We start from the raw sequence: 26190 nt of genomic DNA on the forward strand, positions 1-26190 counted from the left end.
TTATTTGAGTCACTCTGAATTTGACTACCTAGGTGGGAATGATCTTTATCACATTGACAAGTCAAGGTCATCCTGCCTTTGCTAATCTCAAAGGACATGAAATCGATAATTAAAATCACCCCCTACATGCTTGGGGATGTAAATAGGCCTGAATGTCATATGAGGCAAATAACATACATATGAATTGTGCTGGTTGAGAGACTATCATGCAGAATTCACGACTATAGCGTGTAGCTTTGAATCTATCACTGGATAAACCTACCATATATACTCGCGTATAAGCCAAATAATTTAGGAAAAAATAAAGGCCTGGAAAAGGGGGGTGGGGTGGCTTATCCATGGGCCAATGTGTAAACTTGACAGGTTTTAGGTCTTTTTGTTGACTACTGTAATGGCTGTAAATCTTGGGACACGAAGCTATAATTTTTTCGGTGTCCAAAGACATAGGCATTTAAAAAATAGTAACTTCTGATTTCTCCATCACGAAGTTAAATAAAGGTAAATACAGACTTCACAATTCACTGGTTGGTTGAGTTTACCAGGGAGACCGTGCTGAATTATAATGTACAGTACTTACACAGTGCAAAGCATGCATAGCGTCACTTAAATCCTTACTTATTCCCAAACACAGAAGCAGATTTTGCTTCATTCATTGTTTCTACCAAATTAATTTCTTCCAGATAACATTTCAGCTAGTCCTTTAATAGCTGTTTCATTTATGTTGAATCACGCGCTCACGTGTTACTCATTTTCAATGATAAAAGAGATCCTACAAACTGAGCTAATATTTTTAAAGACGTATGCATGTTTATTTGTACAAGGCACATAACCATCATAATTTACATGTTCATGAAGACTGGTAATAATAAAGGTTAAAATTCTCATACAGATCAACATCAATCAATTTTAGTTTTGTGTTTTAGCTGAGCAAACATAACTTTCCACGCAATGGAAAGCTTGATGTTTCAGCATCTCCTATGTTGATAGTCAGCAAATTTTGTCTTTCGTTTTGCGACAGCAGTACAGGCCAGTTAATCATTAAAACCCTGAAACTGGCTTGTGAAAAGAGGGAATATTGACTGGTATCTATACCAGTTTTAACATTGGTATATACGGTGTTTCACTCGTGTAAGTTTCTTTCGTGGGAATTGAGCTATATCATATGGAGTTAAGCATTCATAGTGATCATTCTTGGGACTGAAATTAATTGTGGACAATTTTATTGCTGTGGTTTGTTTTTTTGTTTTCATTTTATGTTTTTATTTTTGTATTATTGTAGAGGTAAAAGAAATCATTAATTTATGTGAATGTCTAAACTTAACATTCTATTTAGTGAAGAAGCGAATGTTTTATACTAAAATAATTATTTCGTCATAACAATAATTCACAGGTGATACAACAGAACATGTAGGACTTTTCTTGTCAAGAAGAAATGAAAATCAAAGACAATGTAATAATCAGGAGTTCTCTGCAAAAATTGAAAGATATTATAAAATCACGAGGTAGGTGCGGAGCGACCGCAAAAATCAGTTTTTTTTTCCCTCCCGTCATGAAAGTTGACAGGCATGGTGTAAGGTTACTTACATCAAAGCAAACTACAACTAAGCTTTTACAGTATTAGCATAATTTTCGAAGCATTATTTCCAAAACTTTATTTTTGTATTTTGGTGATATCATAAAAGTTGAGCGCAATGGTGCCCATGATTCGACCCCAAGGGATGTACTTAATTCAGCGCGTAATCTACCATGGTGTGTCCTTGTGCAAGGAACTTTACTCAAATGCCTTGGCACCAGATAACCAATTTGTGTTGCTGCAGCATGAAAACACCACTAAATTCAAACTTGGAATTATTTTACTGTGATTCAACAAAAGACTGTTTACACATCAACACTCTATAAGCCATAACAGACATGTCATCACCTTCAGTTTTTGGTTTTCTTCAGGACTTGTACTGAGTTTTATTCAGGACTTTAAATTATTAGGACTTGTGACTTAAGTCTTGATTATTTTTAGATTTAATTCGTGATACAGTAAGTTTTTCTTCTTCTCATTTTCACGTATTATTGTATGGAAATAAATTATTTGTTAAATTTTCCTAAGCTTGTTGTCTTTCACTCTTTTCTGTTACTTATTTTAAGAGCACAGACTCATAACACTACCAGTGAAAGGAAACTAATGACTATGAACTAACGTAGTTTCTGAGTGTCAAGAAAAGTGAAAATGTTCTGCTAGTGGATGACAATAATCTAACAATACAAAACAATAATAACACTTTCCAAAGATAAGAATGAATAACTGAAACAGATTCTGATGCTGATATTGACAATCTGATGACAGTAAACCTACTAGAATATTAAGTGAAAGAGGTTTCAATATGAACATTACTTTCATAAGTTATAATTTATCAATGAACATTGATTTTGTTGGTTACTTATGAATAAACATTAATTTTATTTGCTATTTATGAATGGACATTAATTTCATTGACTATTTAAAAATAACTATTGTTCTGATGATTATTTATGTATGAATAGTGATCAGACACAAATTATTCCATTATTACATCACCAATATGTCACTTGCCAACCAAGTGTATCACAGGGCTTTGAAGCCTGGGGATGACTGTATGGAAGCTAAAGTAACTGTGACTTCCATGTCTTGTTTCAAAATGGCAAATAAAAAATATTGATAAAAGTTTAACATTGCATTAAGAGAACTTTAAAAGAAAACAATTCATCGTATTAAGACTTTAGTGCATTATGAAATGCTACTAATCTGCCCTGTAGGTTTGCGGCTCCTAGTGTGAGTTCGATAATTCTGTCACAGATAAACAAAAGGTCCAAGTTGGTCTGAGCTCACTCAACTAACAACAACCTGAAATACAAACTCTCAAGAAGTTGGCCACGAAATGTGGTGATAAATGCTTTATAGCACTACAGAATCTGATCATAAGTAAGTTTTGAAACTTTTATTTTCTTTAAGTTGTTGTTGTAGGATTTAACACCATTTTCAGCACATGACAGGCTATACATGGAAAACCCCGGAAAGAACCACCGACCCACGAGAAGCTACTGGCAAGTTTTCTCACATACCCACATCGGCTGAATCCGAGACTTGAACCCACGCAGACAGAGGTGAGATGGCAATGATCCGTAATGGAGAGCGCTTTAGACCACTCGGGGCCTCATTTCTTTAAGTAACTGCTATATATCTGTGTGTGTGTGAAAGGCCTTTTTGCTCTCTGCTAACGCTGGTCAAATTCTGCAGCAGTTTTTGAGAAGAGACAACTTCAGAATTTTCTTATTTTCAGTAATGATGGTCATATTAGATTGCAGATGAGCATATCTGCATATAAGAAGTTGGCCATGGCCAGTACATTGAGAAAGCCCCAATGCTTCAGTATTGAGGGTCACGTAATGAGCTAAATATAGGGTAGTGCTGTCCAATCCGCAGTCCGTGGACTGATTTTAAATGGCCTGAAAGAGCTCGAGCAGCTATATAGTCATTGCTTTTCATTATTCTGCTGTGGCCCTCGGCTTCAAGAAAAACATTTTTCAGTGGCCCATGGTGTCAAAAAGGTTCAATAGCACTGATATAGGGATATATTCAAAATCTAAATAAGGTTGGATAAAATAAAAGGAAAGAAAAATCTTCAACATAGGAGGTTTGTCTAGGTTGTAGGTCTGCAAAAAGACATGCAATGATGGACACCAAAATTGATCACTTTGTTGGACTTGTGATCAGGTGGGCTTGAAATTTAAAGACCTTCATGCCACAATATACTCTATGCCAAATTTAGCGAAACTCCTTTGGGTACTCTTTAGAGGGTAGTAATTTGTTATTTTTTTCAATTTTTTGTAATGGTGGTTACATTTTCATAATATTTGACAACACACTATCATAAATTGTATACATTTGAAAGTCATTCAAGCCATCATACAGGTTTAAACCTTTTGTTGTTGTTGTTGTTGTTGTTGTTGTGGGGTTTAACGCCATTTTTCAGCACACGATAGGCTATACATGGCGGCCAGTATTAATGGTGGAGGAAGAACCTGGGAAAACCCCGTAAAGAACCACCGACCCTCGAGAAGCTACTGGCAAGCTTTCTCACATACCCACACTGGCTGAATCTTAGACTCGAACCGCCGCAGACAGAGGTGAGATGGCAGTGATCCGTAACGAAGAGCGCTTTAGACAACTCGGCCACTCGGGGCCCCTTAAACTCTTTGAATATGTTGCATCAAATGTTAGAACTTGCGTCCCACAGATACCTCCATCAACTACCTCCTGTTTAGTGTCTCAAATGAATCTCCATATCTTTAATGGCCCATAAATATCTATGTCTTTTTGAAAGCTAACAGCAATATCCATCTGTCTGGTGACCCACAAATATCTTCATCTATTTGAAATATCCATCTGTTTGGTGGCCCATAAATATCTACATCTTTTTGAAAGCTAACAGTAATATCCATCTGTCTGGTGGCCCACAAATATCTACATCTTTTTGAAAGCTAACAGAAATATCCATCTGTCTGGTGGCCCATAATTATCTCCATCTATCTGAAAGCTAACAGCAATATCCATCTGTTTGGTGGCCCACAAATATCTCCATCTATTTATCAGTTTTAATAACTAAATACCTTCTAATAGCAGAGTATTCTGTTGGTTCTGCATTTTCATCCTCTACAATTCCTGGAATGTTTTCTACTTCATCTGAGCGTGACAACCTGTTTCCATTGACTGGTAATACTGCATCAATGCCTAGTGATGGGGCAGACATTTTCCTGTCTTCTCGTGTAAGGAGATGGGGTGTCCTTGTGGCCCTCCCAGGACTTTCCAAAGGTGTAAGAGCTGCAATGAGGATAATGGAAACGTTCAAGACACAGAATATTCCTAACACACATTGTAATGGGGACTGGGTATATCATTTTCAGGAGTATTTTGAGCACACTTTACTAGCAAGAGGCCCATGTGGGTCTCTCATCATTTACCTGACAAATCTGTAAAAGTTGAATGCAAGAGCAGCTGACCACTAAACATGGGTTAGCTCTCTGCTTTCTGAACTTTAACTCATTAACCCCTGGCACTACGTTTACGTGGCAGAAGGTAGTAGCCTACTGCCGAGCTCTGTAGCGTCAAGGTCATGTATGATACACTAAAGTGGGTGGTATTGTAGAAAGGTAGACAGATGTAGCTCTACAATGATACCTAATAATCTGAATGTTTTAGTTGCACTACAAAATACAGATGGAAAAACCTAAAAATATTTCACCCAAAATTCGCCCATGGTCAGAATCAGATTTTGTTATCTGGATTTTTTAGATCTTTTGGCCCTAGATCTAAGGCAGACTGGTCTGAATTGCATACAGACAGATGAACCTTTGCAATAAGTAGGATAAGGTGGGCATTGGAATAAAGAGTGGTCTCAATACAAAAAATGATGATGGGTCCATTAAGCAAAAAAATAAATAAATAAAAAATCCAACTTTTACCCTTCTGCTCATGTGCAAGCAAAATAACCAACTAGGCATTAGGCTATGGGAAAATCTCTTGGAAGTCGATGTATTAGGATGTATTCAGAAATAGCCCCCAAAATGTTTCCTACTTGCATTTCAGGCGAAAACAACAAAAACCTCCAGGGGTTAATGACTTAATGGGAGCATTTTGATGGCGTTACCAAATTTGAATATTCCTTGCATATTTAATCACTTGTGCATCGACACTGCACATAAATTACAAATTTAGCCATTCCTTGACAATTTCTAAAAAATTTCCAAAATCCTTGTTAAATTCTATATTATAGAAGCAGCATCCATGCTGGATGGCAAGCTGGCATTATATGTGCAAACTTCAGAGTCCTGGTGCCATGATGCTTTCAAAAAAACTTCTGTTGACTTTTCTATAAGAAGAAATCATTTGTTTTCTTCCTGTTTTAGCAATAACTGCTATACTGAATAGTGGAAGTGCATTATTGTGAAACATTTCAAGACCTAATGCTGCTATGCATATTGATGAAATTGGTCTTATTCTGTTAGTTAGATCTGAAACTGTCATTTACAAGTTTTCTATTTTTAGTGATGGTGGTGGTCATATTCAATTTTGGATTAGTCATCTATTTTGTAGATGGGAAGTTTTCTATCAAATCTTTTAAATTCTGTTTGTGGTTTCTGAGAAGAAGTCGTCAGAAACTTTTATTTTCTTAAAAATAATTTTTATTGACATTGGCCATTTAATATCAAGGCAGCAAGAATGTTTTCTGTAAAATCTGGTTGAAGTCTGCAACTGATTTCTAAGAATTCACTCAGGTCTTTCTACTTTTTAGTAACAGTGGTCATATTTGATGGCTCACTATTTGAACAAATGTATCTGCTAACAGGAAGTCATAGCATGCTAGGATGATACTTTTTGCCAAAATTGGTCAGCAGTTTTTGAGGTTTTTTATAACCTTTTTATATCAAAGTAAATAATCTTGCCACAGAAATTATTTCGATGATAATAAAAAGACACTGGTTACTGTTTCTAAAATACATATATTTTTATCACAATTATTATGCTATTTGTACATGTAATAATGTAAACATTCTAATGAACTTTATAAAAAGCAGGAAAGGAAATAAAATTTGGGGAAAAAAAAAGAGTACTGATGACAGCAAAAATCAATGTACTCCCTGGTGTTGGAGGATTAGAGTAAACATGGACGCCTTTCCTGTGGCATCATGAGAGATAAATGACAATGCTGGTTGTTATAATATGATTTCATTTTCATGCAGAACACCACTTTGTTGGAATAGCATTCTGTACAAGTCTCCATAACACACCACTTTATAGCTCCCACAAATAGCATCACATACGGCCATCAAGCATTAATTCATTCCATCTGTAAGTCAGTGTCTTTGTCCCAGTGTTCCTTTTATATCATTTTATTTGGGATTACAGCCAGGTTACTGTGGAGTTGGGGTCCATTTCTGGTCATTAAAACTCCCAAAAATATTAATGCTTTATGTCTGCGTCTTTTGAACACCTACAAACCTGAATATTTTGGCTTTGATTATGTCTTGGAAGTGTATAAATCTTAAAGAATAGGTTTTGATTATTGAAGACTAAGTCCTGAAGGTGTATAAATCTCAAAGAATAGGTGTTAATTATTGAAGACTAAGTCTTTGATGTGTATAAATCTCAAAGAATAGGTTTTGATTATTGAAGACTAAGTCTTGGAGGTGTATAAATATCAAAGAATAGGTTTTGATTATTGAAGAAAAGTATGTGAAGCATGTTGACTGGATCTGATATTACAGCATTATTCTAAATTTCTTGATACAAGTTTCTAATACAAGTGATTGCCTGATGGAAGCCTAAAACATTAACTTTTTTTGCTCAGTCAAACCAGACATTCTCATAGTAATGGAATTCATACTGTTTGTCTGGTCCATCTGTGGCTACCATATCACACAGATGATAGGAGTTTTATTAAACAAGGAAAATCTCTTTGACGGATATTGTTACAAAAGAACAGTACAGAAACAGACTTGGCATATTCTATCAATGCAAAATCTATTAAGCAGTTACTTCAAGCTAAAATTCAGTTAAGGGCACTCCACTATTATATCCCTTTTCTTCCAAGCTGTACCACTAGGGTCAAGGCCTGACCCCTTGACTAAAAGCTGTAAAGGTGCAATTGTTTCTTATTGTCCAGTTAGTGTATATATGGCTAGAAGGTGGGGTCCATCAAATGATAGTTTACATGCAAGTCATGTGTCAAGGAGGGGTTGGTATTTTATGGCAGATGAACACTTTGAAGGCTATATTGTGCCTAAGCAAGCAGAGTAACGTGCCTTTCTCAAGGACACACCAAGGTTGCTGATCCAAGTTTAATCTGCTGGTGGAAAATGAACCAACACCCTTTCTGGGCCCAAATCCAATGCTTTAAACACTAAGCCACCTAGTCCTGGCAAGTTCCCCCTGTCAGGATTATGACCCAGGGCCTGTGTTAGATATAAATGTACATTAATCTCATCATGACCATTAGATACACATGGTTAAATGGTGGGAATCTTAGTTTTCAAGCTATGACCCAAGACAAGTCAGTTATCCAAAATCATTACTGTAAAAAGAGTATGTGGTTTAATGGTCACTTATGTAGGGCTTAAAACTGAGTATTCACTTTATTTCGAGATCACTTATATGTGCCATATACTAGGACTGAGATTTATATACTAGGACTGAGATTTATATACTAGGACTGAGATTTATATACTAGGACTGAGATTTATATACAAGTTAGGCATTTCACTTAAGGTGAAGAATTCACTTACTATACTTATAGATCACTTATAAGGGACATGTAAGTGAATTATGAATTTTACTTATAAATGAAGTATATATATTAGACTTGTAAGTAAAATGTATGTCTTACAGGTGAGATATGGTCCCACTAAATTCAATAACAGTTGACTTTACATACCTCCACCACCCACCATCCTGACTGTTCTGCATGCATACAGATCACCTCAAATAATATCCAAAAGTTTTATGTTTGTATCATCAATGGTCATCAATGATTTTGTTTATTTCCTTTTGTTTCAATGGCCCTTTTAACAGTTATTGGCTATATCATGTCAAGGAAATGGGAGCTAAGTGCTGTTCCCATGGACACAGTGCAGCATCCAAACCAGTTTGGCCTGGACAGTCATGGCAGAGATATCCTATATTAGTGAGGATGGACTGAAATACATGATGACAAAACTTCTACCTCTATCCCAAAATTGGTTAGGTTAAGCAGTTTCTTGGGAAATCTTAATTGTTTACAATGGAGGCTACCTCCTTTAAGATGTTCTGCAGCATTATGTTGAAGAAATAAAACAAAGACTATGTGATTACTGTATTTTAAGAGAAGTTCATTTTTACTTTTTCACTTTGAGGCTTATTTCTTTTTGAATCTGCTATGAATGCAAATACCTGACATAAAATGTCTTTGTGATAAGTGACACTTCTGCCAGTGACATACATAGACATTTAAGTTTCAACAAAAACAGAAAAACAACAAATATGATGCCAATTCAAACAATACAATCTGTCTCATGAATATAAATAAATGGATAATCTAAATGTTTTAATTCATGCAGTCAGAATGTTTTAACATCTGCTAACATTGGAACACTTTAAAAGTTTTTATCCAAGTTGTTTATGGTAAATACAGTCTGGTCCATGTGTGTGTATGTGTGTGTGTGTATGTGATAATATTCAAATAATCATTGTCTATTTGACTGTGTGAGTGATAACATTCAAATAATCTGTTTCAGTGTGTTAACATTAAAATAATGTTCGAGTTTGTGTTAACATTAAAATAATCAGTGTGTTTGAGTGTTGGTATTAACATTTATCTAGTTTGCTTATTTATAGCATGTGTTTAATATTCTATCATCTCTGAGAGACCACTCCACTGTTTATTAACATTCATTAATTCCAGGCCAGAATGGCTGATTGACTGATTGGTTGCTATTTAAAATTGTTTACTAACATTTATTAATTCCAGGCCAGAATGGCTGATTGACTGATTGGTTGCTATTTAAAATTGTTTACCAACATTCATTAATTCCAGGCCAGAATGGCTCATTGACTGACCAATTGGTTCCTATTTAAAACTGTTTACTAACATTCATTAATTCCAGGCCAGAATGATTGACTGATTGGTTCCTGTGTACAATTGTTTACTAACATTCATTAATTCCAGGCTAGAATGGCTGATTGATTGCTGTTTGAAAATGTTTACTAACATTCATTAATTCCAGGCCAGAATGGCTCATTGACTGGTTGCTATTTAAATTTATTTACTAACATTCAATAATTCCAGGCCAGAACGGGTGATTCATTGATTGGTTGCTGTTTAAAGATGTTTACTAACATTCATTATTTCCAGGCTAGAAAGACCGATTGACCAATTGGTTGCTACTTAAAATTGTTTCCTAACATTCATTATTTCCAGGCCAGAATGGCTGATTGACTGATTGGTTGCTGTTTACAATTGTTTACTAATATTCATTAATTCCAGACCAGAATGGCTGATTGACTGATTGGTTGCTGTTTACAATTGTTTACTAATATTAATTCCAGGCTAGAATGGCTTATTGATTGATTGGTTGTGGTTTAAATTTGTTTACTAACATTCATTAATTCCAGGCCAGAATGAATGATTGACTGATTGGTTGCTGTTTACAATTGTTTACTAATATTCATTAATTCCAGGCCAGAATGGCTTATTGATTGATTGGTTGCAGTTTAAATTTGTTTACCAACATTCATTAATTCCAGGCCAGAATGATTGATTAATTGGTTACGGTTTAAAAGCATGAAGCACATTACTGACCATGTCATGCAAGGGAAATGGGAGTTAAGTCCCTTTTCCCAAGGAAACACCTGTACAGATACCTATTTTCAACCAAAAAAAGCAACCATCAAATTTACTCAAATAATTTTTGATGTCATATCCCTAAGACAATAAGTGCTGGCCTGACTGAATACATATACATACATGTACATAGTGAATACATATACATACATTATCTGCCTGATTGAATACATGTACATACATACATGCATCATCGGCCTGACAGAATACATATACATACATACATAATCTGCCTCAGATTGAATATATATATATATATATATATATATATACACACACACACACACACACACACATACATACATACACACACATATACATATACACGTATACATGCATACATACATATATTATGTCGTAAGGAGCCATAATATTATGACACCCCTGAAACATATCCAACTGTCTTAATTTACAAGGTTTTACTGTAGACAATATTTTGATCTGCCAATTTGCAATGTAATGGAAAAAATATCAATAAACATGTATTACTATAAAATAAATCTACATGTTATTTGTTTGATGTATGAGCTTGAAGAACAGTCCCTTTTTAATGAATATAAGGAGGGGCTTTCTGGCTTGGTGACCAGAAAGATTCTGGTTTGAATCGTGCTCAGACCAGGTGGAGCTGGACACCATGGTATGTCTCTGGGCAAAGAACTTTATTCTAGTTGCCTCAGTATAATATTGCTTACAATCTGCTTATGTGTCCTTAAGCACCAAATCAAGGTCATAGGTTATCATGTGTCCTTAAACACTAAATCAAGGTCATGGGTTATCATGATGTGACATTAAACATCTAATCAAGGTCATGGCTTATCATGATGTGTCAATAAACATCTAATCAAGGCCATGGCTTATCTTGATGTGAAATTAAACATCTAATCAAGGCCATGGCTTATCTTGATGTGTCATTAAACATCTAATCAAGGCCATGTCTTACCTTGATGTGAAATTAAACATCTAATCAAGGCCATGGCTTATCTTGATGTGTCATTAAACATTTAATCAAGGCCATAGCTTATCATGATGTGTCATTAAACATTTAATCAAGGCCATGGCTTATCTTGATGTGTCATTAAACATGTAATCAAGGCCATAGCTTATCATGATGTGTCATTAAACATTTAATCAAGGCCATAACTTATCTTGATGTGTCATTAAACATGTAATCAAGGCCATGGCTTATCTTGATGTGTCATTAAACATCTAATCAAGGCCATAACTTATCTTGATGTGTCATTAAACATGTAATCAAGGCCATAGCTTATCATGATGTGTCATTAAACATGTAATCAAGGCCATGGCTTATCTTGATGTGTCAATAAACATGTAATCAAGGCCATAGTTTATCATGATGTGTCATTAAACATCTAATCAAGGCCATAACTTATCTTGATGTGTCATTAAACATGTAATCAAGGCCATGGCTTATCTTGATGTGTCATTAAACATCTAATCAAGGCCATGGCTTTTCTTGATGTGTCATTAAACATTTAATCAAGGCCATGGCTTATCTTGATGTGTCATTAAACATCTAATCAAGGCCATGGCTTATCTTGATGTGTCATTAAACATCTAATCAAAACCATGGCTTATCTTGATGTGTCATTAAACACCAAATCGAGCACATGGCTTATCTTGATGTGTCATTAAACATGTAATCAAGGCCATGGCTTACCTTGATGTGTCAATAAACATGTAATCAAGGCCATAGCTTATCTTGATGTGTCAATAAACATCTATTCAAGGCCATGGCTTATTTTGATGTGTCATTAAACATGCAATCAAGGCCATAGCTTATCATGATGTGTCATTAAACATTTAATCAAGGCCATGGCTTATCTTGATGTGTCAATAAACATGTAATCAAGGCCATAGCTTATCTTGTTGTGTCATTAAACATGTAATCAAGGCCATGGCTTATCATGATGTGCCATTAAACATGTAATCAAGGCCATAGCTTATCATGATGTGTCATTAAACATGTAATCAAGGCCATAGCTTATCATGATGTGTCAATAAACATCTAATCAAGGCCATAGCTTATCTTGATGTGTCAATAAACATCTATTCAAGGCCATGGCTTATCTTGATGTGTCATTAAACATGTGATCAAGGTCATAGCTTATCATGATGTGTCATTAAACATCTAATCAAAACCATGGCTTATCTTGATGTGTCAGTAAACACCAAATCAAGCACATGGCTTATCTTGATGTGTCATTAAACATCTAATCAAGACCATAGATTATCATGATGTGTCATTAAGCATATAATCAAGACCATGGCTTATCATGATGTGATATTAAACACCAAATGAAGGTCATGACTTATCTTGATGTCATTAAACACCAAATTAAGGTCATGGTTTATCACAATACCAATACTGTTTTTTAATTACAATCATGGACCTAACCGTTTTCCAATTTATTACCTCAAGCAGATATAAAACAACAATGCCTTTAACCACTATGAGTTTCTTCCTTTCTATTCTGTTTTCAAGAGCCAATCAAACAAAAATTACTGTATCTATTACAAAGGAAGACTGTGATGTTTTCATCAATAATTCATGGAATTTAGGAGGGTATGAATTAACGCTACACAAAGCAGCAGACAGAACCATTAATTCTGTTCACTTGATGTTCTAGGAAATCCCACTACTAATGACAAGGGGTAAATTGTCTTGTTTTGTATTAGTAAAGCAATACCATTAAGCTACACGTTACCACAATCCATACAAATTCTAATGATAGCTTACGATCCAATAATCACATAATCCCTTATTTTGTGTCAAAACGAAACTCTTGTTTTGTTAAGTCAACCTTTCATTTAGCTAACATCAATTTTTCGCAAAATAAAATATCATTTTGATCTATGTTGTGGAAGGATGGATTGAAGTACAGACATATATACACTGATGCTGAAGTCACTGCTTGTTTAAGTTTTGGTCAAAGCATGATTAAGAACAAGACAGGCTCAACAGTTTATGTGTAAGCCACTGACAATGCAAACACAATACACTGCCTTATGTGTAAGGCACTGACAATGCAAATACTGTACATTGCCTCATGTGTAAGCCACTGACAATGCAAATACTGTACCTTGCCTCATGTGTCATAGCCACTGACAATGAAATACTGTACCTTGCCTTATGTGTCATAGCCACTGACAATGCAAATGATGTACCTTGCCTTATGTGTCATAGCCACTGACAATGAAATACTGTACCTTGCCTTATGTGTCATAGCCACTGACAATGCAAATACTGTACCTTGTCTAGTGTGTAAGCCACTGACAATGCAAATACTGTACCTTGCCTCATGTGTCATAGCCACTGACAATGAAATACTGTACCTTACCTTACGTGTCATAGCCAATGACAATGAAATACTGTACCTTGCCTTATGTGTCATAGCCACTGACAATGCAAATACTGTACCTTGCCTTATGTGTCATAGCCACTGGCAATGCAAATACTGTACCTTGCCTTATGTGTCATAGCCACTGGCAATGCAAATGCTGTAGTTTGCTGAAATTCTGTTCATTTAATTTGCGGTTATGTCTTTAACCTCTTATTTTGATGGGATCCAGTTTGTATGACACCTCTTTGCTAAATATATGATAATTTAAACAAAATAATATCTGGGAAATATTTATTTATTATGAAAATTTACAAACAGAAAATCTCTGCATGGAAATGTGGATTTCAACGGAGAAATACTGGATCTAATGACAACTCTTACTTCAGGATATGGTTTGGGGGTCTTCATATTTAGTATAAGATTGAAAATTAACAAAATCAGAGCTGTTACAAATGTTTGCTCTAATACAATTCCAGTGAAAGTTATATAACCTGTAAAGTAAACAAAAAGTGATTTATCCTGACTCATTCTAAAAAGTTTAAGAGCTATCTAAGATTTGTGATAAAGTGTAAAATGCAACAAAATTCCAAATGAATAGAAAATTTGTGGATTTCCATTTAAAGTTCTACATCTGTGGTGGATTTGGAAGTGGATGCAAGTCTGTTACTGCCTGCTCACTAGCACTAGTTGTTGTTTCCATGGTTGACTCGGAACTATGCAAGTCTGATTTAATTCATAGTAGAAACTTTTGAAACCATCCATGTTAAACAATGGTTAACGGTTTTAAATCTAGGGCACTCTTAGATCAATTTCTCAATGCATCATATTCATTTATCACACAACATGACAGGGGATCAGTGAGCTGTTATGGGTATCTTTTTTAATGTAGGTGTCTTCATTGCACTAGACTGACATGTTTTTCTTGACCAAGAATCTTATATTCTATTGGCTACAATACAGGAAGTGTATGCTTTGGTGAACAGATGAGAAAGTCAACCCTTCTACTGGCAAGTCATCATTTGTATCACATGCCATTGGATTATTGATCATTACTTTAAGTGTCAGTTTCTTAATACTGACCGATATGGGATGTGAAATTGGTCTGTGCTCAAGTTTACATACAGGGACCTAAATTTTGGATTCGTACTCCAACCAATTAATGTGGTTTCAGTGTTGCCATTTACATCAATATCTGATTTATTGTACAGTCACTACTGTAATCTGACTGGTTCTAAACCTTTATCCAGCCATGGTGCAAACCACATAGGAGTTAATATATCTTTAACATTTCTTTGTCAAAATTCTGTGTTACTTTCCTTTTATTTCTATTGATCTGTGCTTGTACATTTCATGTACATCCTTCTACTTGTGTATACTCTTCAATGTTTCTTCTGTGCAATTATGCTTGATCCTGTTTATATCCTTTTATGTTGCATTATGCAATTTATTTTGAGGTGTCCTTTCAAAAGAACCAGTAATAACTTATAAGAATTCCAATAACAGAGAGATTTAATTGGCCCCAAAACTGCACACCTGTCATATGCTGTCCTAGTAGCCAAAAGCAGAAACTGCTGGCCAAATAATCTCTGGACATGTGAGCTCAAACAGCAAGGTCAACCAATGAAAACCCAGATCACCCATTTACATACATGCATTCAGCTGGTCTAAAGCTAGTTCAAGATATTGTTGATATGAAGCTGCCAGTAACAAATTTTATCAAATATGTTAGAATAGTATGACCGCATGTTCAACCAATAAAAACATAGATTACCACATCAACGTGTAGATTTTGCTAGTATTCAAGATTCTTTTGATATATGATAGTTTCATCATTATCTGTCTAAAGTCACTAGTGTGTCTTAACCATCAACCAATCAGAAACAGTATCAACCCATTAGCATGTGCAGATTTTATTAAAATAAAGCTACACAGAAAAACCTTACATGCATGCAAAAGGTATAATCTGAGACCATAATAAATATGCATGGATTTAGCTGGTCACTAAACTGGTCCACAGAGCAAGCACATATTCATACAAGTCTAAATCTAGTGCATCCACCTGACCAACCAGAGCACAATCACTTCATTAGTGTGGGCCAATTTTCACTGGTCATCCTCCTGTAAGCTATGGGATGTATAATAGGTTCAATGAATCCTTCTGCATGAGGTGACTATAGGAAACAGGTTAGATTTATATCCAAAATTTGCCTGTATTTAAAGATTCTACTCTTTTTTTTGTGTGCCTTTATCATTGTTTTGCAAGCCTTCTGAGGGTGGCAGAGGGATACCTAAATGTACTTGGCATTAAATATCTATCATTCTTATGATGTGCTATTAAGCCCAATACATAGATATATACATATATAATCTTGCTGATATAAAAATAAAATGCAAGTTTCATAGTGCATCCACATGGTCAGCCAATTTTGGGAACAGACCACCAAATTAATATATGTGGATTTTGCTGATGCTTCATTACAAACTTCATCAAAATCTGATCTTCCATAGGGCTCTACTGTGTGCTCATCGGCAGTCTATTTAAGTCCAGACCATCTCATTAATATTTGCTGACTTTATTTGTCAGTGAACTCATCAGAGATCTTGGTGATATAAACATTTTTTTCTCTCTCAGAGTTTTATCAGAAATCATGGCTCCTGAATGGTAACAAGCAAGCCGTCATATGATGCCTATCGAATGCAGCATGATGTACTAGTTTTTGCTTATAATCTACTATGGATTTGAGGGATACCGATATGTAGATAGATACATGGGTATGAGAAAAATAATGTTTGTATCAGTACTTGCATTTGAAACTGGCAATGGCATCATAGAAGGATTACTGTCAAGTGGTTAAATTTGAAGGCTTGGGGAAAGGACCCTACTGGCTTCAAAGAAGAATTACTGTTCAGCGGTTAAAATTTGTAGGTTTGGGGGAAGAGATCCTATTGGCTTCATAGAAAGATTACTGTCCCGTGGTTAAATTTGTAGGTTTGGAAAATGGGGCCTGTTGGTTTCATAAAAGGATTATTGTCAACTGGTTAATTTGTGTATTGGGGGTGAATCGTGTTGGTATCATAAAAGGATTATTTTCAAGTGGTCAAATTTTGTGTATTGGGGAGTGGATCCTGTTGGTTTCATAAAAAGGTTATTTTTAAGTGGTTAAATTTTGTGTATTGGGGAGTGGATCCTGTTGGTTTTATAGAAAGGTTATTTTTTCGAGTGGTTAAATTTTGTGTATTGGGGAGAGGATCCTGTTGGTTTCATAGAAAGGTTATTTTCAAGTGGTTAAATTTTGTGTATTGGGGAGTGGATCCTGTTGGTTTCATAGAAAGGTTATTGTCAAATGGTTAAATTTTGTGTATTGGGAGTGGATCCAGTAGGTATCAAAGGATTATTGTCAACTGGTTAAATTTTGTGGACTGGGGAGGGGATCCTATTGATTTCAAAGAAGGATTATTGTCCATTGAGATCTTCGAAATTTGTGGTTTATAGCAACCATAAAATGAAAACTGGTACCTGATAAAAAGTAGTGAATTCACACTAGACAAATGGACAGATATAGGCTGAGAGATGAAAAGCTTCAGAAAACTTAAATATGTTGTCAATTCATCCACATTTTCTTGGATTTCTTTTGGAGGGTGGGGTAGGGTGGGGAGGAAGGAAAGTGGAAACAATGCAAGACAAAATGTTACAATTGCAATGAACAGGTATCTGGAATACTCTGGGTCCAGTCTGGACAGACTCCACTGTATTATGTCTTATAATAAAGACAGAAGTCAATTCAACTTTTTAAAATAAAAATTTCAGAAGTTTCAATTTTCTTCTCAAACAAATCAAACAATATATTGGAAATATCTTTAAAAAAATATATATTCAAAATGCTGCAAAAATTATGAATATTTTATTGCAATTTAAATCAGTATGTCTCGTGATAATTATTTAAACTTACTTGTTATAATCTATCCTTGTTAATCCAGAAAAACCTGTTTAAATACTGTTGAATTAATTGAGATCATTTTTGTGTTATCACTTATAGGACATGTCCAATTCTGATGGCAAAAAAATCCAATTAATGAGACAGACCGTGCTAGTGAATATGCCTGCAAAGAAATAACTTGGGTGTTTTTTGGCCATAACATTTAAGTGTTAATGCTGCCAGTATTTCCATGGCATCATATCTTCTTGGTGTCAATGACTTTCTTTTAAACTGATTCATCTTTATCTACTATATAGGAATTCTGTGACTTGAAATCATCCTTTGCACTGCCTTTGACCATTTGACCTTATAATCTGTATGTTCTTTTCTTGCACCTAAATGCAAGCCATCTGCAAAATTTGGTCTATGAACTTGATGAAGAACAAACATTTTTTTAAAAATGGCATTAATGTACGTAGTCTAAAACAAAAGTATTCCTCAGATACAATTATTCATCTTTCAGTCACAGTGACCTGACCTTGGGTGCCCCGTGTGGCCGAGTGGTCTAAAGTGCTCTCCGTTACGGATCACTGCCATCTCACCCCTGTCTGCGTGGGTTCAAGTCTCGGATTCCACCAATGTGGGTATGTGAGGAAGCTTGCCAGTAGCTTCTTGTGGGTCGGTGCTTCTTTCCGGGGTTTTCCCTGGTTCTTCCTCCACCATTAATACTGGCCGCCATGTATAGCCTATTGTGTGCTGAAAAATGGCGTTAAACCCAACAACAACAACAACAACATCCTGACCTTGAACCTTCTGGTAACAGGTTCAAGAGACTTCCTTCTTATCCAAAGTGTAATCTGTCTACAAAATTTGGTCAAGGTAAATATTTGAGAACTTGAGTTTTTATGCAGAACACAAAGTTTTACCTCTCAGCCACAGTGAACCTGACCTCTAACCATATAACCTGCAAAATCAACATGTTTCTTTCTTGCCCAGATAAATCACTCCACAAAGTTTAGTCCAGGTCTGTTAAACAGAACTAAAACTACTATGCAGATGTAATTTTCTTCTTGCAGTCACAGTGACCCTGACCTTATAACCTGCAAAATCAACATGTTTCTTTCTTGCCCACAAAGTTTAGTCCAGGTCTGTTAAACAGAACTAAAACTACTACACAGATGTAATTTTCTTCTTGCATTCACAGTGACTCTGACTTTTGATACTGTAACCCCAGAATTAATGTGCTTCTACAATCCTTACCCTAGGTGCAAGCTATCCAAAAACAGCCTGTTTATAATAGGTAAAGTTATTTTCACATTGTGGAAACCAAAACATATACATGGACATAAAGACAGATGTTGCATACATAACAAGCTTAGCAAACCAGATATTAAATAATAAATCACACATAGCCTAGCATGAGTGTGAAATTTTGAATAAAGAATTGATTGATATCTGGTGGTAGGAAAGTTGAGCTTAGGGATTCATCAATTTAATTTAGGACTGTGGAGATTCAAAACTATCCATGTTTTATATGAACAAATATATTCAACATTTAAAGTGGCTAATGAAAGATTACAGTTGCATTTAACAAATGGAGTGGCTTCTGAAAGCCAATCGCAATCTCTCCTTTCTAAATGGTACCTTGATAGCTCTACTTCTAATACAGCTGCTGTGAACGATTCGATGGCCTTATCACTCTCGTAGTATTGGTTCTGTTCCATTCAAAATACCACACTGCTCGCTCCAGCAGAACTGTTTCTATCCTTTTCATTTTTAAGAGGAACTGTCCAAAAATGGTATGCAATTATGCCGCTAAAGACATCTGACCACTATAACATTGCTTAGGGCTGGATATCTGAAGTGATACTACTTGTATCAGCTGAACCATTAATGAACATTAAATGAAATTCATGCCAGGGATTCCAATGAGCATCAATCTATCAAATACAGTGAGGTTATTAAGGGAGCCTTTCAAATAAAACTGTTTATGTTTCCATTTCCTCACCATTTAATTTGTAAGGACCCTATCTCACATTATTATTCTCCACCAAATATGCACATTATATTTAATTTGTAAGGACCCTATCTCACATCATTATTCTCCACCAAATATGTACATTATATTTAATTTGTAAGGACCCTATCTCACATCATTATTCTCCACCAAATATGCACATTATATTTAATTTGTAAGGACCCTATCTCACATTACTATTCTCCACCAAATATGTACATTATATTTAATTTGTAAGGACCCTATCTCACATCATTATTCTCCACCAAATATGCACATTATATTTAATTTGTAAGGACCCTATCTCACATTATTATTCTCCACCAAATGTGTACATTATATTTAATTTGTAAGGACCCTATCTCACATTATTATTCTCCACCAAATGTGTACATTATATTTAATTTGTAAGGACCCTATCTCACATCATTATTCTCCACCAAATATGTACATTATATTTAATTTGTAAGGACCCTATCTCACATTATTATTCTCCACCAAATATGCACATTATATTTAATTTGTAAGGACCCTATCTCACATTATTATTCTCCACCAAATATGCACATTATATTTAATTTGTAAGGATCCTATCTCATGTTATCATTTTCCTCTACTGTTTAATTCCTAAGTGCACATTATATTTAATTTGTAAGGACCATATCTCATGTTATCATTTTCCTCTACTGTTTAATTCCTAAGGCCATTATTTTATAGTATCATTATCCCCACCTATATTCAGCTTCTAAGGATCCTTTCTCATGTTATCATTATCTGCCATTTTATATAATTCGAAGGGACCCTTTCTCACACTATCATTTCTATTCACTTATATTTCATCCCAAGGCCCTTATCTCGAGTTATCACTTCCCAAATTATATTTAATTTCTTGTGTTATCATTTCTCCCACTATATTTAATTTCTAAGGATCATTTCTGATGTTATAATTTTCCATCACCATATTTCATTTCTAAGGTCACATACTATCCTTTTCCCCACTACATGTATGTTTAATTTTAAATGGATCCTTCACCTTATGTTATCACTTTCCCTACTATATTAAATTTCTAAGGACCTTATCCTATATTATTATTTTCACCCACATTATTTGATTTTGAAGAACATTATCTCACATTACCATTTTCCCTGAACTATTTAACTTCTAAGGTCCCATCTCAAGTTACCATTTCCCCCTCTACATTTAAATTGTAAGGAATCTAGCTTGTGTTCTTATTTTCCCCCACTATATTTCATTTCCAATGACCATATCTGATGTTATCATTACCCTCCATTATATTTATTTTGTAAGGACACATTATTTCATGTTGTCATTTTCTCCCACTATATTTAATTTGTAAGACCCTGTCTCATGTTATCAATTTTCCCAATGTATTTAATTTCTAGAAGACCTAATCAACTGTTTACATTTAACCCTAAGAACATTTCATTTTCAATGACCCCAACTCAGATTATCATTTCCCGCAATATTTAATTTCTAAGGACCCTATCTCATGTACCATAAATACTCCCATACAAGTTGGGTCATACTTCAAACAACACAGATGCAGATTTGCCCTCACATAATACATCAGTAGATCAGAGTCTGTGTTGCTTGTTCTGCTTAAAAGTTCAAACAAACTGCACAGACCCAGATAAATCATGTGATGGCAGATACAGGTCTGTGCAGTGTGCAGTCAGATCCAACTTATAACTGAGTAAATATGGTAATCATTTCCCCCTACTATCTGTTATTTTTAAGTCAATAAGGCTAAATGACTTTTTTTTTAAATATGGGAATATAATAAATCTGGAAAGGAAACTCGTATATCTATTTTATGAAAAAAAAATCCCAAACCTTGTTTGAGTAGGTCTTAAATTTTCCTCTATTAACCAAAATAATAAAATAAGTTCAACAGCATCAGTATTACATGAAATTTATGAATGTGTTACACAGACCTTGATGACTATAGTTTAAGGATTGCTATTCCTAGCCATAAATGCTTCCAGAGGACAAAACTGCATAGCATGTGGCAATGCCAATAGAAAAAGGACAGCAACTTGCACAGGATTAAGACTGGTCACATGAACCAAGTTTTCTGTTAAGTGACAAAGCTAAGGCAACAAATTTTATGTTCATATATTCTTTATAATATACCTGTCTTTGTTGGTAAATTTCAGCTATAGTAACTGCAATTGCCAACCACAACAAACTGTCATGCTTTTATTATATATACTTTTCTATTTTTATGCAAGACCTTGTGTTTTCAAATTTATAGAACATGTGCAAGTTAAACAGCAAAATAAGGTTTAAATTGTCAAAATATGTACACGAAACATTTGACTTAAGAAAGGCTGTTGTATTCAATGCAAGAATCTACTCTCATTTTTTGTTCAGTTTGACCACACATAATATTTATTAAGTCCAAATAAAGTTTCTGTTCGGTTCAGTTCTTTGTTGCATTTTCCACATTTCCTGTAAATGCATGAAGATGTTCCTGGAACACATAACTGAGGGAACATTGGCATTGTGACACGTAGCCGTTTAGGTTGACGTATGTGATTATGAACAGTGTTAAATCTATAGCAGGAGGTAAGGACAGAGCTTTAATGTGTCTGTAGTGGATGGACACTATCGTTGTTTTAATGATATTCCTTCTGACAACTGTCAGGCAAATTGGTGAAGAGGAGGTGAATTGGTTCCAGTTATAGAGAAAATGCCAAGAGTTGAGATCTTGTAGAAACAACATTTGCACCTGTTGAACTCATTGTCGTAAGTTGAAACTTTGAAGACATTGGTTTATTAAAGGAGGTGGAATATGTGGAATTTTTCAAACCTTGATAGGCGTGTATTGATTTTGGTGGTTAAATAAACCTATAATCCTGATTGGCTAAGTAACAATTAAGGGTGTGTTTCCATGCAGAGTTTTGTGTTTTATAACTGTCTTATGCTGTACAAATTAGGCAGTCCATAGTATTTGCACACTCTCCTGTTTGTTTCTAACCTCCTAAAGATTTTTAAAATTAAATGCATCAAGGATATAAAAAATGCTCAAAACATAGTCTTCTCATTCACTGATTTATAATTTCAAACCTTACTGTTGCCAAGGGGCCCCTAAAACTTGTCGACTTATTGGTGTTTCAAAGCAAACGGAAGCTTCCAATGTAAACAAGCGTACAAACTGCTTACTGTCCTTTTCTGGTATCTAGGTAGTCCACATCAGAATAAACTGTCGTCTGCATAAAATATTTGCAAGATCTATTTTGAATATTCCTAAAACAAATGAAACAAATAAAAGGAAGAACTCTTTTATACATGTGTTCAAACAAATGTAACTAAAAGATTTAAGGATTTTTCTTAGATTATAGATTATTATGTGAACTGCATCACAGCTGTTGCTTGAAAACAAAGACTCACTTGTGCAAATATTGCAACTGTGGTACTAAAGAAATTCATGTTTCATTTGAAACACCAACAAGTTCACAGTATTTGGGCATGCTGGCAACAATTAGGTAAGAAATTATAAATTGATGAATAAGTTACTATGTTTTTGGCATTTTTTATATCCTTGAAGCCTTATGTTGTTGTTATTGGTGTGTTGGTGGGGTCTGCAAACAAATGGGATGGTGTATGAATACTACAGCTGAGATTGTTACTGAGAAAATTATGAAGTATTTTTCTCATACAATAAACAGTCCAAGGGACATGTATTTAAAGTCTAGAGAGACGATTCTGAAAAAGGGGGAAAAGTCAAGATAGGGATTAGTAGAACACACATCAGTGTCTTAATTGTTCATTACATGAGGCCAGACTGGGTTATTGATCAATTAGTGATGCTAAATAGTCCATTACAGAGATACATTAATCTTTTTGTACTATGTCTTAGTTATTGAAGGAACTGAACTAGAATTTATATGGTAGCTGAATGCATTAACACATTAACCCCTGGTGACAAATTTACGTTGCAGGAGGTAGTAGCCTACTGCTGAGCTCTGTAGCGTCAAGGTCATGTATGATACACTAAAGTGGGTGGTATTAGAGAAAGGTAGACAGATGTAGCTCTACAATGATATCAAATAATCTGGAAGTTCTAGTTGTACTACAAAATACTGAGGGAAAAACCTCTTTTTGGACCCAATTTTTTTCTACCCAAAATTCGCCCATGGTCGGAATCTGATTTTGTGTCTGGATTTTAGACTTTTTGGTCTCAGATCAAAGGCAAACTGGTATGAACTGCAAACAGACAGGTGAACCTTTGCAAAAAGTAAGAAAAGATGGGCATTTGGAATAAAGATTGGTCTTGATATGAAAATAATGGGTCCGTTAAGCAAAATAAAATAATTTATAAAAAAATCCAACTTTAATTTTTCTGCTCATGCGTATTCCAAATAGCCAATGAAAAATGATGTTTCTAATACATCTAGGCAGTATTTTATTGGAAGATCACCTGGAAGTTGGTGTTTTCGGATGTATTCAGAAATAGCTTTCAAAATGTGTTTCCTACTTGAATTTCAGATGAAAACGTCAAAAACCTCCAGGGGTTAATGTGTTAAGAGGATACATTATGTTCTTATACTATTTAATGAAGTAGGATGTACACATATTTCTCCATAATATGCAATGGTTGTGACCTGGAACCATATCAGCAATTAGTGTCTGTTTGAATTATAATATGATGATATCTGATGTAATGGGAGAGGAGATGATGCTCTGTCCAAGAAATAAAGACCCAACAAACTATTTCAGTTGCATATTTATCAACTTTAAAAGGGAAATAGCTCCATGCCACAAGGACAAAAAATATGATCCATATAGCAGCTGAGACCCCATAAGACGCTGGATGGAAGAGAGGTCATTGTAGGCAGTATCAAATTTGATATCCTCCCCTTTTACTACCAGTGTTGAATCTGGAGTGACCTGCAACCAAATCATCAGCTAAGAGGCTGGATGAGACAGAGGTCAGTGTAGGCAGTCTCAAAAGGGAGGACAAAAGGAAAATGTCAACTCCAACCTACAACCATTGTTGAACCTGGAGTGACCACCACCCAAGTCATCAACTTGATTTTATGATTTGACATATGTGTGTAAACTTAACTGCTGTTTTCTAAACATCTTTTGATTGTTATTTTCCAAGTAGAAGTGTAGCGATAATTAATTTTGATTATAAAGTGTATCCTTCAAGTGTCTTGTACAATTTTATTTTATTTATCTAAGTGATAAATTGTTATATTTTATACACCGGGCCTTGTATTTTTCTACTGTGCAATTCTGCTCAGATTTCCATTTATTCCATCCATAAATTTCTTATTTTATTATTCATTGATCTGGGCAATAACACCGAGTTCAATCACCCTCTAGATAATGATAACCAACACCATCCCAATAACATCTCCCATGCATAATATTTCTCACCACCCACAAACACCAGTACACATGCATGCTAGGAAGGTGACCCAGGAGTCATAATATATAATTCACCCCACATATGATGCCATTTATTGTGGCCAGGAAAAGTTTGGTCAGAAGATATCAGAAAATGTCACTGCAATTGAAATGTTTGAATACCTGACCTTTTTCTTGTCTCTTCTCAAGATCCCCTGGGGTTGGGCCAAAGGCTGAACCCCCTCTTGCATAGAAGTACTCTAAGACAATGTAAATGCAACCACATTTCTACGTGACAGGCTATATTAGACATTAAGTTTATCTCATTGCATCATATTTGTACATGATAGGCTATATTAGACATTAAGTTTATTTCATTGCATCATATTTGTACATGATAGGCTATATTAGACATTAAGTTTATCTCATTGCATCATATTTCTACATGATAGGCTATATTAGACACTAAGTTTATCTCATTACATCATATTTCTACATGATAGGCTATATTAGACATTAAGTTTATCTCATTGCATCATATTTGTACATGATAGGCTTTATTAGACATTAAGTTTATCTTATTGCAATCATATTTCTACAGGACAGTTATATCAAAGTTTATCTCATCACAATCACATTTCTACAGGATAGGTTATATTAGACAGTAAGTTTATCTCATTGCAATCATATTTCTACATGATAGATTATATCAAAGTTTATCTCAATGCGATCATATTTCTACATAAGTTATATTAGACAAAGTTTATCTCATTGCAATCATATTTCTACATGATAGGTTATATCAAACTTTATCTCATCACAATCACATTTCTACAGGACAGGTTATATCAGACATTAAGTTATCTCACTGCAATCAAATTTCTACATGATAGGTTATATTAGACAAAGTTTATCTCATTGCAATCATATTTCTACATGATAGGTTATATTAGACAAAGTTTATCTCATTGCTATCATATTTCTACATGAAAGGTTTGATCAAACTTATCTCACTGCAATCATATTTCTACATGATAGGTTATATTAGACAAAGTTTATCTCATTGCAATCATATTTCTACATGATAGGTTATATTAGACAAAGTTTA

At 34.8% G+C, this 26190-nt stretch overlaps 1 protein-coding gene across 4 annotated transcripts in view; it reads right to left on the reverse strand.

Moving 5' to 3' along the window:
- The window catches only part of LOC149798644 (FERM, ARHGEF and pleckstrin domain-containing protein 2-like), a 290202-nt gene that overhangs the window by 44619 nt on the left and 219393 nt on the right, over positions 1–26190 (reverse strand). For all 4 annotated transcript variants that reach the window (XR_016421008.1, XM_089957482.1, XM_089957479.1 and 1 more), the window contains one exon: positions 4642–4852. Coding sequence is in view for 3 of the 4 variants with exons in the window: in XM_089957482.1 (XP_089813608.1) it covers positions 4642–4852 (211 nt within the window). In the remaining variant the exon portion in view is untranslated. The remainder of the gene's footprint in view (positions 1–4641; positions 4853–26190) is intronic.

Source organism: Sinohyriopsis cumingii, chromosome 5 (assembly GCF_028554795.1).
Source record: "Sinohyriopsis cumingii isolate HCF-2022 chromosome 5, ASM2855479v2, whole genome shotgun sequence".
Lineage (NCBI taxonomy): Eukaryota > Metazoa > Mollusca > Bivalvia > Unionida > Unionidae > Sinohyriopsis > Sinohyriopsis cumingii.